We start from the raw sequence: 12,448 nt of genomic DNA on the forward strand, positions 1-12,448 counted from the left end.
GCGACAATTGTATTAGGGTCCATGTGACTTTTAAAAGAATTGTCACACAGCCCGCCACTGCTATGCGACATTAAAGCTGAGCAGTTCAGCGGGCATTCAACAACGTCCATGCACCATTTGATAAATTTTGCACACAGATGCCACTTTGCCTGCAACTTTTTTTTTATCCACAGTGAACAAAGACCAAGTACACTTTTAATAAATGCCCCGTAGAGTGTTTTAACCCGTACAGGACCTAGGGCGTACGGATACGCCTTCTGTACCTGGGTCTTAAGGACCCAGGGCGTACCTGTACGCCCGTGGGAATTTCGGTCCCCACCGCGTGGCGGGCGGGGACCGGGCCGGGGTGACTGCTGATATGGATCAGCAGGCACCCCCATGTCGGCGACCGGCGCAAATCGCAAGTGAATTCACACTTGCGATTTGCGCCGATTCCGGGTCATTCGGGTCTATGGTGACCCGGAATAGAAGGGGGATCGCGGTTGTCTAAGACACCCACGATCCCCCTGTAGCCATAGGAGTGAGGTGGCAGAGTTGTCACCCCTCCTATCTCTGCTATTGGTGGTCTAAACGCGACCACCAATAGCAGATTAGGGGCGGGGGGGTTTACTTTCATTTTCCCCGTTCTGCCCACCCACAATAGGCGGGGCAGGACGGGGAAATGACGGGGACCGAACGCCGAAGATCCACTTACCCATCGGTGGAAGCTGCGGGACCGGATCGGCGGCGGTGATCGGCGCGGGCGGCGATGTCGTGCAGCAGAAGAGGACGGCTCCCTGGATCCGATGGAAGCCGGTAAGTTGCCTAGCAACATCTAGAGGGCTACAGTCTGAGACTGTAGCCCTCCAGATGTTGCAAAACTACCACTCCCAGCATGCCCAGACAGCTGCTGGGCATGGTGGGAGATGCAGTTTTGCAACAGCTGGAGGTCTACAGTTTAGAGACCACTGCACAGTGATCTCTATACTGTAGCACTCTAGATCTTGCAAAATTACAACTCCCAGCATGCCCACATAGCTGTTTGCTGTCTGTGCATGCTGGAATTTGTAGTTTTGCAACATCTGGAGGTCCACAGTTTGGAGATCACAGTGCAGTGGTCTCTAACTGTAGCCCTCCAGATGTTGCAAAACTGCAAATCCCAGCATGCCGAAACAGCTGTCTCGGCATGCTGGGAGTTGTAGTTGCGATCCCTCCAGCTGTTGCATAACTAGATCTCCCAGCATGCCCTTCGGCGATCAGTACATGCTGGGAGTTGTAGTTTTGCAACAGCTGGAGGCACACTGGTTGGAAAACCTTCAGTTAGGTTCTGTTACCTAACTCAGTATTTTCCAACCAGTGTGCCTCCAGCCTTAACACCCCACAGGTGTTTGACGAATTTGGATGGAAAAATGAAAAAAAAAAAAAATTCACAAAAATGCTGGTGTTACCCAAAATTTTTCATTTTCACAAGGAAACATAGGAAAAAAGCCCCTCAAAATTTTTAACACCATTTTTTCTGAGTAAGAGCATACCCCATATGTGGATGTAAAGTGCTCGGCGGGCAAACTACAATGCTCAGAAGAGAAGGAGCACCATTGGGATTTTGAAGATAAAATTTGTCCGGAATTGAAGGCTACGTGTGTTTACAAAGCCCCCATAGAGCCAGAACAATGGAACCCCCCACATATGACCCAATTTTGGAAACTACACCCCTCATGCAATGTAATAAGGGGTACAGTGAGCATTTACGCCCCACAGGTGTCTGACAGATTTTTGGAACAGTGGTCCGTGAAAATGAAAAATGTGATTTTTTTGTTTGCACAGCCCACTGTTCCAAAAATCTGTCAAACGCCAGTGGGGTGTAAATACTCACTGCACCCCTTATTAAATTCTGTGGGTGGTGTAGTTTCCAAAATGGGGTCAAGTGGGGGGTCCACTGTTCTGGCACCACGGGGGGAGGGCTTTGTAAACGCACATGGCCCCCGACTTCTATTCCAACCAAATTCTGTCTTCAAAAGCTCAATGGCGCTCCTTCTCTTCTGAGCATTGTAGTGCACCAGCAGATCACTTGATGTCCACACATTGGGTATTTCCATACTCAGAAGAAATGGGGTTACAAATTTTGGGGGTCATTTTCTCCTATTACCCCTTGTAAAAATATAAAATGTGGGGGAAAACCAGCAATTTAGTAAAAAAGAATGTTTTTTTTCATTTACACATCTGACTTTAGCAAAAAGTCGTCAAACACCTGTGAGGTTTAAAGGCTCACTGTACCCCTTGATGTGTTCCTTGAGGGGTGTATTTTCTAAAATAGTATGCCATGTGTTTTTTTTTTGTGTTGTTCTGGCACCATAGGGGCTTCCTAAATGCGACATGCCCCACAAAAACCATTTCAGAAAAACTCACTCTCCAAAATCCCATTGTCGCTCCTTCCCTTCTGAGCCCTCTACTGCGCCCGCCGAACACTTGACATATACATATGAGGTATTTCCTTACTCGAGAGAAATTGGGCTACACATTTTAGGAAGATTTCTCTCCCTTTACCCCTTGAAAAAATTCAAAAAATTTAGAATTTTCTCCTTCAATTTGCTGCTATTCCTGTGAAACACCTAAAGGGTTAACAAACCTTTTGAATGTCATTTTTAATACTTTGGGGGTGCAGTTTTTATAATGGGGTCATTTTTGGGGTATTTCTAATAAGAAGGCCCTTCAAATCCACTTAAAACCTGAACTGGTCCCTGAAAAATTTTGATTTAGAAAATTTTGTGAAAAATTGGAAAATTGCTGCTGAACTTTGAAGCCCTCTGGTGTCTTCCAAAAGTAAAAACATGTCAACGTTATGATGCAACCATAAAGTAGACATGTTGTATATGTGAATCAATATATAATTTATTTGGAATATAAATTTTCCTTATAAGCAGAGAGCTTCAAAGTTAAAAAAAAATGCAAAATTTTCAATTTTTTCATCAAATTTTGGAATTTTTCACCAAGAAACGATGCAAGTATCGACAAAATTTTACCACTAAGGTAAAGAAGAATATGTCACGAAAAAACTATCTCGGAATCAGAATGAAAGGTAAAAGCATTCCAGAGTTATTAATGCTTAAAGTGACAGTGGTCAGATGTGCAAAAAATGGCCGGGTCCTACAGTGAAAATTGGCTGAGTCCTTAAAGGGTTAAAGACACCAATACAAATGAATGAGGGGAGAGCTGGCTAGTGGTCCGGATGTCTGGCAGTCATGGTCTGGACCTGGACCACGGTCAGCCCGTTGCGTACCGCTGCTATGCATCATATCTGGTGCTATGTGTTCAGCTGATTTACAGGAATAGTTGTAATAGGAACATATTGCTGAATAGGTTTACATACTCACAAGTGTGTGTGTTTTATCCACTATATTTAATTCTAACTCTACATAGATCTATATATACCGCCTATATGACCACTGTGCCAATATATACCACTAGCAGTTACACCACATACCCCCAAACACTGAAGAACCCCCCATGAATTATTATTGTTCCTCTTGACTTTAGACCATGACCAGGGGAATGAGACCTGCACCAGGGCAAAAGGGGCTTGGACCCCAAGGATCATAATAGGTGCCTAAATCAATTGGTTTCAAAACTGTGGACCTCCAGATATTGCAAAACTACAATGCCCAACAAGCCTGTGAGTTGTATTTTTGCAACACCTGGAGGTCCATACTTTGGAGACCACTGTGGTCCATCATAAGGTCCATCAAACTGCACAGGGTAGCAAACAATCTAAGGTCAACCCTAGATGTCCCTCATGATTCCCACATCACATGTATATGGCAGAGCAGGTCTATAGGGCCAGTGACAGGCAGGTGCCACCAGAGCATCCCATGGCCGATGACATCACCTGCACACGACCAACTGCCGTTTACTCTCTGCTGGCGACCGACGTGACTGGACCGAGGTCTACAGACTGAAGGAGAACCGCTGAGATGGCGTCCACTGGACATGGAGAAGATGGCGAGGAGGAGAAGAGGAAAAGCGAAGGCAAGAGGAAGAGGGAAGAGGAAGGCGAGGATGGAGTCAAGAGGAGGAGAGAGGACGATGGAGGATCAGAGGATGAGGAGCCAACACCTGGGATGGCGACCACTGGACATGGAGAAGATGGCGAGGAGGAGAAGAGGAAGAGGGAAGAGGAAGGCAAGGATGGAGTCAAGAGAAGGAGAGGAGATGACGACAGAGGATCGGAGGATGAGGAGCCAGCACCTGGGATGGCGTCCACTGGACATGGAGAAGATGGCAAGGAGGAGAAGAGGAAGAGGGAAGAGGAAGGCGAGGATGGAGTCAAGAGGAGGAGAGAGGACGATGGAGGATCAGAGGATGAGGAGCCAACACCTGGGATGGCGTCCACTGGACATGGAGAAGATGGCAAGGAGGAGAAGAGGAAGAGGGAAGAGGAAGGCGAGGATGGAGTCAAGTGGAGGAGAGGAGACGAGGATGGAGGATCAGAGGATGAGGAACCAACACCTGAGATGGCGTCTACTGAACATGAAGAAGATGGCAAGGAGGAGAAGAGGAAGAGCGAAGGCAAGAGGAAGAGGGAAGAGGAAGGCGAGGATGGAGTCAAGAGGAGGAGAGACAACGAGAATGGAGGATCAGAGGATGAGGAGCCAACACCTGGGAGCAGCCAAGGAACATCGGGTCCCTACCCCAGGCTTACCATCAGCCACTACAACCTCCACCAAGTCCTGGGTAGAGGCAACTTCGGCAAAGTAAGTTCTATCTCCATCTTGTTTTCTGTTATCAGCCATTTTAGGCTGCATTTGTATTGTTGTGGGTTGCAGTGTTGTGGTAAGGTGGGTCTGCTGGAACTTGTAGTCCCACAATATTATGCCCCTGATGGCTTTGGTGGTTATGCACATCCATATAAAACTTCCTGAAGGGACTACACTTGGTATTAGGTGTGAACGGATCCCTTGGGGCACCTCCATGTACTGTGTCCTGGCAGATGGAAGTTGGGATGCCCAAGATGGTGTGGGTGCAGGAAACCAGACGCAGGGAGAAGAGAAGGTGCAGAGGGGTCTTCTGGAGCAGTGTGTAAACAGTACATATAGGGGGGATTTATTAAGATCTGTGCAGAGGATGAGCGGTGCAGTTGCCCATAGCAACCAATCTGAAAAATAAAAGAAGCAAACTGGTTGCTATGGGAACTGTACCGCTCTTCCTCTACACAGGTCTTTATAATGGACACGGGAATACTCAATAATATAAAGTAAATGTATAAAAGTTCCTATGTGCTGATATTATATGGCTGTAAATTGTTCCTCCAATACCGCAGGTAATAAATAATAATGGGGGAGATTTATCAAGACCTGTGGAAAGGAAAGTTGCCCAGTTGCCCATAGCAACCAATCAGATCGCTTCTTTCATTTTTCAGAGGCCTTGTTAAGAATGTAAGACGTAAGCTGATTGGTTGCTATGGGCAACTGGGCAACTTTGCCTCTGCACAGGTTTTGATAAATCTTCCCCAATATATCTTCACATGTAATATATATAGGATTCCAAATATATCCAATAATAAAGTGCAACAAAAGAGTTTCCCCCTATGGGATTACGGTTCTCTATTCATTATTGTCTGGTTTTTTCCTTGCCCTATATCTCTGTATGCTGTGTTGTATTTGTTTTTTGCACATTTTCTTTCTTTTATGCATTATTTGGGGGGTAGATGGTACTTATTATGTATATTTTTTTTACCTTTGTTTTCCTTGGTTGAACCCTTTTGTAGTCCAGTTAAATTGAGCTAACTGGCCTGGATATTCCTGGGGGTGGACTGAGGAAAACTTGTAGGATCCCCACACCACTTACTTTATATGGCCCACATGTGACACATAGGGTTGCCACCTTTTTTGCAAAAAAAAAAAAAAATTAATAAATACCGGCCATGATCATTGGCATGATTAATTATATATGCGTGACATCACATGATACAAATATGTGGGGGGAATTTTGTGCTATTCTGACCCCTATAACTTTTTTATTTCTCCTTATAAGGGCCTGTATGAGGCTCATTTTTGTGCCCCAGTCTGTAGCTTTTAACAGGACCATTTTTATTTCAATGTGACTTTTTGATTGCTTCTTTTTTTTAAATTAAATTCAAGAGTTGCAGTTAGCTACTAACTATAACTCCCAGCATGCCCTGATACAGCCTGCAACTCAGCAGCTCGCCCAAAGGAAAACTACAACTCCCAGCATGTTGGACGGTACAGTAGTATATAGTATAGGTCAGTGTTTACCAACCATGGGGTGCCTCCAGCTGTTGCAAAACTACAACTCCAAGCATGCCCATGCAAGAAGTTGTAGTTTTTCAACAGCTGGGGGTGCTCTGGTTGGGAAACACTGGTATAGGTTATGGTGCAACATTCCGGGAGTTGGAGGATTGGTTGGATAAATACTGGTCATTGTATTGCCGGTATTTTTAATATAAAAATACCGTCAAGGTGGCCAAAATACCGGCCAGGTGGCAACCCTAGTGACGCATCATCCATGGTGCGACCAGGTGAGGTATCCCCCTGACTCTACAGGTGTGTGACCGGACCAGGACCAGAATGTGAAAAGCACCCAGTCTTCTGTGGAATAAAGTCCTTGAATTTTGTCCCCTTCAATGCTTCTCTTTTTGTTATCCATACATGCAGTGTTGTGGTAAGGTGGGTCTGCTGGTAGGTGCAGATGCCCATAGCAACCAATTGAAAAAGGCCTCTGAAAAATAAAAGCAAACTGGTTGCTATGGGAACTGCACCGCTCTTCCTCTACAAAGGTCTTTATAATGGGCACGGGAATACTCAATAATATAAGGTAAATGTAGAAAAGTTCCTCTGTGCTGATATTATATCGCTGTAAATTGTTCCTCCAATACCGCAGGTAATAAATAATAATATCTCTTCACATGTAATATATATAGGATTCAAAATATAAATCCAATAATAAAGTGAAACAAAAGAGTTTCCCCCTATGGGATTACGGTTTTCTATTCATTATAGTCTGTTTTTTCCTTGCCCTATATCTCTGTATGCTGTGTTGTATTTCTTTTTTGCACATTTTCTTTCTTTTGTGCATTACTTGGGGGTCAGATGGTACTTATTATGTATATTTTACCTTTGTTTTCCTTGGTTGAATGTCGGTCAGGTGGCAACCCTGACTCTACAGGTGTGTGACCGGACCAGGACCAGAAGGTGAAAAGCACCCAGTCTTCTGTGGAATAAAGTCCTTGAATTTTGTCCCCTTCAATGCTTCTCTTTTAGTTATCCATACATGGATTTCTATGGTTTCAATACAATCTTACAGAAACCTATTTGGACGAGAAGATGAGAACTACACTGATCCCAACCAACTCAAAGACATGTCTATCCATTGTTCAATGCATTCATAGAGTTAGGAGATAAAGTAAGTGAACCCTCTGGAATTCCCTGTATTTATACTATCTAATAAATACCCCCATTGATGCATCCCGATGATCCATTCTTGTCCTCTTTCTCAATAAGGATAATATTTTGTTTTCTGGACCCATCATTATTGTAGGGACTTCTGCCCATTTTTAAGACTATTTATCATGTTGGACCCATGAATTCCGTGAAAACTGCACATAGTGGACTATTTTTATAGTATTTTTCTATTCATTTTCTATTTGTTCCTCTTGGCACCTAATCTAGAAGCTGTAGAGGTCGCTTCTCGGCCTTTTGACTAAGATCAAGTGTAGTTTCTGTTCTTATCAGTTTCAGGCGGTGACCCGAAGCTCCGGTATTGGGCTGGTGGGGATGGGTGCTGCATGGAGGGGTCAGGCATGTAGGGAACAGGTGTACCAGGGCGTTCCAGGGCTGGTTCTGAGGAAACAGCTCGACTGCTGCCCCAACGTGACCTGTTTCCTCAGGGTCTTGCCATGAGGCTGAGAGGGTCTAGAGCTGAGGTACTTTAGTGCCTTGGGGAGTGGTGACCCTGAGGTGCTGAAACTCACTGGGAGTATTGGCGCACTGAGTGGAAGCACTGGCACCATAAACTCTTCACCTCGTGGCACTCACCTCTTGATTTCCGGCCTTCTGGCTAGCATCAGAGACATTTCTATAGATCTGGCTGTATGTTTGGCCAGGATATCTGCACACATTCACTTATTTATTTCCTTTTTTGTCACTGTGACACTTTTTGCGTGTTGTGTGTCCACAAGATTGTTAGGATACGGTAGCCCTTCTCAGTGTTCCTCCTGGCGGTCTAGGGGAGGTGTGTGTGGCCATTAGGTTCTGCACCTCTCTGCAAAAACCCCGGGTACTCCTGTATGGGCAGGGTACCAACTGTTATCGGCTCTGTGGGCAGATACCTTTGCTAACGCCAAGGGGGATGCAGGGAGCATTTGTGGTTGCTTAATAGCTTCGGCAAAAAGGGATATTGAACCTGGAACCTCACAGGTACCTTTTGATCCGGAGGCGAACTATAGGAGAAGGGCTTGTGATAGACCACATCCTTTGTGCACTTTTTTTAGTGTAACACGTTTGCACTTTGGTTGATTCAAGAGCCTGTTCCCTGGCTCTTAGTAAAAAAAAAATATATATATGCTTCTCTTTTAGTTATCCATATATGGATTTCTATGGTTTCAATACAATCTTACAGAAACCTATTTGGACCAGAAGATGAGAACTACACTGATCCCAACCAACTCAAAGACATGTCTATCCATTGTTCAATGCATTCATAGAGTTAGGAGATAAAGTAAGTGAACCCTCTGGAATTCCCCTGTTTTTAAACTATCTAATAAATACCCCCATTGATGCCTCCTGATGATCCATTCTTGTCCTCTTTCTCGATGAGGATGCTATTTTGTTTTCTGGACCCATCATTATTGTAGGGACTTCTGCCCATTTTTAAGACTATTTCTCATGTTGGAGCCATTAATTCCGGGAAAACTGCAATACCACATAGTAGACTATTTTTATAGTATTTTTCTAATCATTTTTCATTGTTCCTCTTGGTACCTAATCTGGGAGTTGTGGAGGTTGGAGCCCAGCTTTACAATCAACATACAACTCCGACAACTGCTACATAACCACCATGCACCGGCTGATATTCAGTGACATTCGCCTAGCACTATTTCCGCACTCTACTCCCATTCTTCATCCACCTCTATGAATCACTTTCACACTAGGGATCCAGGTTTTTGGCTTTTACACCATTCGTTTTTTTCCTTTACGCTACCTTTTCAGATGGTGGATAAGCTGTTCAACATTTTCCTAAATTTTGTTCACATTTCATTTTTTTTAATCTTTTTAATACACTTTTAATATTACAATTCGTTACACTTGGCACAAGTTCTCCTCTGTTCTATTCTCATAGATTGCGTTTACCTACCACTTTTGTACTTATTGAGCCTCAACCAATTGTGCATAAGAGTGCATAAATGATTCAAAGTGCTGTCCGAACGTGCGTGTAACTTTTCCATCTACTGCTTCTGCGCGCCTGAATGGCAGGTCTGATACCGTATCTCCACTATTAGCCAAATTACTTTTGATTTAATCACATCGGCATCACCACTATGCACTGAACGCCCTTTTTAGAGCTGGCGTCATCTTGCGGACTGGATTCCACCAGGATTCCGCCACCAAACCTGCCAGGTATCCTATTGGTGAACAAAACTTACAGCATTTGTAGCTGCAGGAAACTTTGTTAGAGACGATTGTTGCTAAAGGGGGATTTACAGGTTATTATAGCTCTTTCTTGCAGTTTTCCTAGGCTTAAGGTTCCTGGGTGCTATCTAACTGACCCATCACTAAGTCCACCCATAAACAGCCCCCCCCCCCTCCTCCATATCAATGTTTATCAAGCGCTGTCCTCAAGACCCCCAACAGGTCATGTTTTTAGGATTTCCTTAGTCTTCCACAGGTGATATAACTGTGGTGATTCCTGATTCACTGACCATAATTGTATCACCTGTGAAAGACTAAAGGAAATCCAGAAAACATGACTTGTTGGGGGTGTTGAGGACCGAGCTTGACAAACACTGATCAATATCAACCTTATGATGTCTTCTAATGAGCGTCTTCCATTTGTTTTCCACAGGTGGTCCTGGCATCAGTCCCTGGCCGAGACACCCACATGGCCATAAAGATCATCAACAGAAGAGAGGACAACGAGGGAACCATCAAGAGAGAGCGGCGGATACTCCTGGCAGCCCGAGACTGTCCATTTCTATGCCACCTTTATGCTGCACATCAGTCTCTGGAGCGCGCATACTTCATCACGGAGTACCTGTCCGGCGGCAGTCTGGAGGATTTGATCAGGATTTGCTGCTACCTGGACATCAACAACATAAGGTTCTACGCAGCAGAGATGGTATGCGGCCTCCAGTTCCTCCATGGACAGAACATCGTCCACAGAGACCTCAAGCCAGAGAACATCATGTTGGATGCAGAAGGCCACATCCGGATCATTGACCTGGGCCTGGCACAAGATGGAGTCACAGCCTCCAGCAAGATCGATGGAGTGACAGGAACATTCTGCTACATGGCCCCTGAAGTGCTTCTCGGACAAGAGTATTACACAGCCGTTGACTGGTGGAGCCTTGGGATTGTGTTGTGCAGGATGGCGACAGGACGCTTCCCATTTTTCATCGGCCACAGCAAGCAGAAGGTTTTCAAAGCCATCACCAGAAAGGAGCCAAAACTTCCACCCGGGATGGATGCTGCTATTGAACATCTCATCAGTCAACTTCTGCGCAAGAATCCCGATAAGCGCCCTGGGGTGCGCAGAAACATCCGGAAGCATCCATTCTTTTCCACCATTCGCTGGGAGGAACTGGAAGAGAGGAGAGCCAAGCCACCATGTAAGCCGTTTGAGACAGTTCTGCAAAATCACCATCTGCAGTGGCCGGAGGACACAGAGGACACCCACCATGGGACCGGATTCAATTATACGTCACCAAGCTGGGCCCAGTAAGAACCTTCTCTTGGGATAACTATCATCACATGTTCTTCACTTCTCCATAGGTGGATCTGGACTCTGAGGACACCGCGCCTACTGCTCAGAACCTCCGGCCTCCTGATCCAGGCATCATGTCTCTGCTGCTGTAACCTCGGCTGCTCTAGAACATCTTTATGCCACACCTTTGCCATTGTGTTACTGCCCCAGGCCCTTTACCTGGCATCCTCCATTCCGGGGCTGGCATCTGACATCACTGCAGCCGGAAGATCCTCTACAACCCCAGGAGCGGCCTGTGCTTAGATTCCATCTGGTAAGTTCAGGAACAATAGCCGCATGTTGTAATCCTGCGGTGCTGAGTGGCGGATATTATCCCTGAACCCATCCAAGCACAGGCCGGGTAAGTACTGCACTCACCACACACACTACACGATAGGGATAGGCGCACACACATAGACACAGACCACAGATAGGGGACATATCGGCTCGATCCAGGGATTTATTCTGATCGCCATATTTGGGGTCGGGAAGGAATTTTTCCCCCTGATTTTAGGACAATTGGCTCATTCCTCACAGGGGGTTTTCGCCTTCCTCTGGATCAATATAGCCGTAAATAGGTTTAGCATAATAACATAAAATTACCCTCTTAGTAACACAACTAATTCTAAAAAATTAATAAATAAATATATATTTATATATTTTTTTATCTTAAAAATGTATTTGACCCAAACATTAAAATTAGACTACTAGACTTACCAATAGACTATTAGAAACATGTATAACAAAAAAATATTTATAATTTAAATCAATTTACCCCCCCCCCCTTTCTATCACTCTGGTTTGGTTCCAGCCTTTGATCCTGGGATTTATTCTGACCGCCATATTTGGGGTCGGGAAGGAATTTTCCCCCCTGGTAATAAGGACAATTGGCTCTTTCCTTACAGGGGGTTTTCGCCTTCCTCTGGATCAACACGGCCGAGCACGGTTCAGTACAACAGACCACTAACTTACTATTATATTATACTATTATATATGTGTATCTTGTTTATTATTGTCCCCCATCCCTATAAATAAACTCTTTTTTTTACCCTCTACATGGTTGTACTTGTCTTTATTTCCACTGGATGTCAATCTAATAAATGTCCTATTGACGCTGCTAGTAGCCTCTCTCCATTCTGACTTATATATGGAGGATCCTGAATGAGGGACCCCCATCTATTACCCATCTTTAATCCCCTAATAGATCGTTTGTAAGATTGGTTTTCTAAACGCAGCAACAACTTTTATGGTAATATAACAAGTGAGGGTTTGTTACAATGTATCAGTGCAAGTCAGAGCTGGGGTATATTTAGGTCATGGAGGATTGCCTAGAATGAGCACACAGTGGAGGATGCTTCATGGAGTAATAGATCTCTATAGACGCTTTATGGACGCTCCTGTTATGAGAACATCCACACCAGAAGAGCATCAGAGCAACATTCGTGAAGAAGGGAAATTCCTGGTAGAGGTGTCCACATGGACAGATCCCATAGGAATA

The 12,448-nt window shown here is 44.8% G+C and overlaps 1 protein-coding gene across 2 annotated transcripts; it reads left to right on the top strand.

The window, feature by feature from the left end:
- The first annotated feature begins 3,845 nt into the window (after window positions 1-3,845).
- Window positions 3,846-12,008, top strand: LOC130295482 (protein kinase C theta type-like). 2 transcript variants are annotated; one of them, XM_056546290.1, is made up of 3 exons: window positions 3,846-4,727; window positions 10,054-10,816; window positions 10,980-12,008. In XM_056546290.1, exons 1-3 carry the CDS (start codon window positions 3,948-3,950, stop codon window positions 10,994-10,996), a joined length of 1,560 nt encoding a protein of 519 aa, XP_056402265.1. In that variant the 5' UTR covers window positions 3,846-3,947; the 3' UTR covers window positions 10,997-12,008. The 2 variants fall into 2 exon arrangements, with proteins under 2 accessions (XP_056402265.1, XP_056402264.1); XM_056546289.1 differs by having other exon boundaries at window positions 3,848-4,727; window positions 10,054-12,007.
- The last annotated feature ends 440 nt before the right edge of the window (window positions 12,009-12,448 follow it).

The sequence above is a fragment of the Hyla sarda genome, chromosome 11 (assembly GCF_029499605.1).
Source record: "Hyla sarda isolate aHylSar1 chromosome 11, aHylSar1.hap1, whole genome shotgun sequence".
Classification (NCBI taxonomy): domain Eukaryota; kingdom Metazoa; phylum Chordata; class Amphibia; order Anura; family Hylidae; genus Hyla; species Hyla sarda.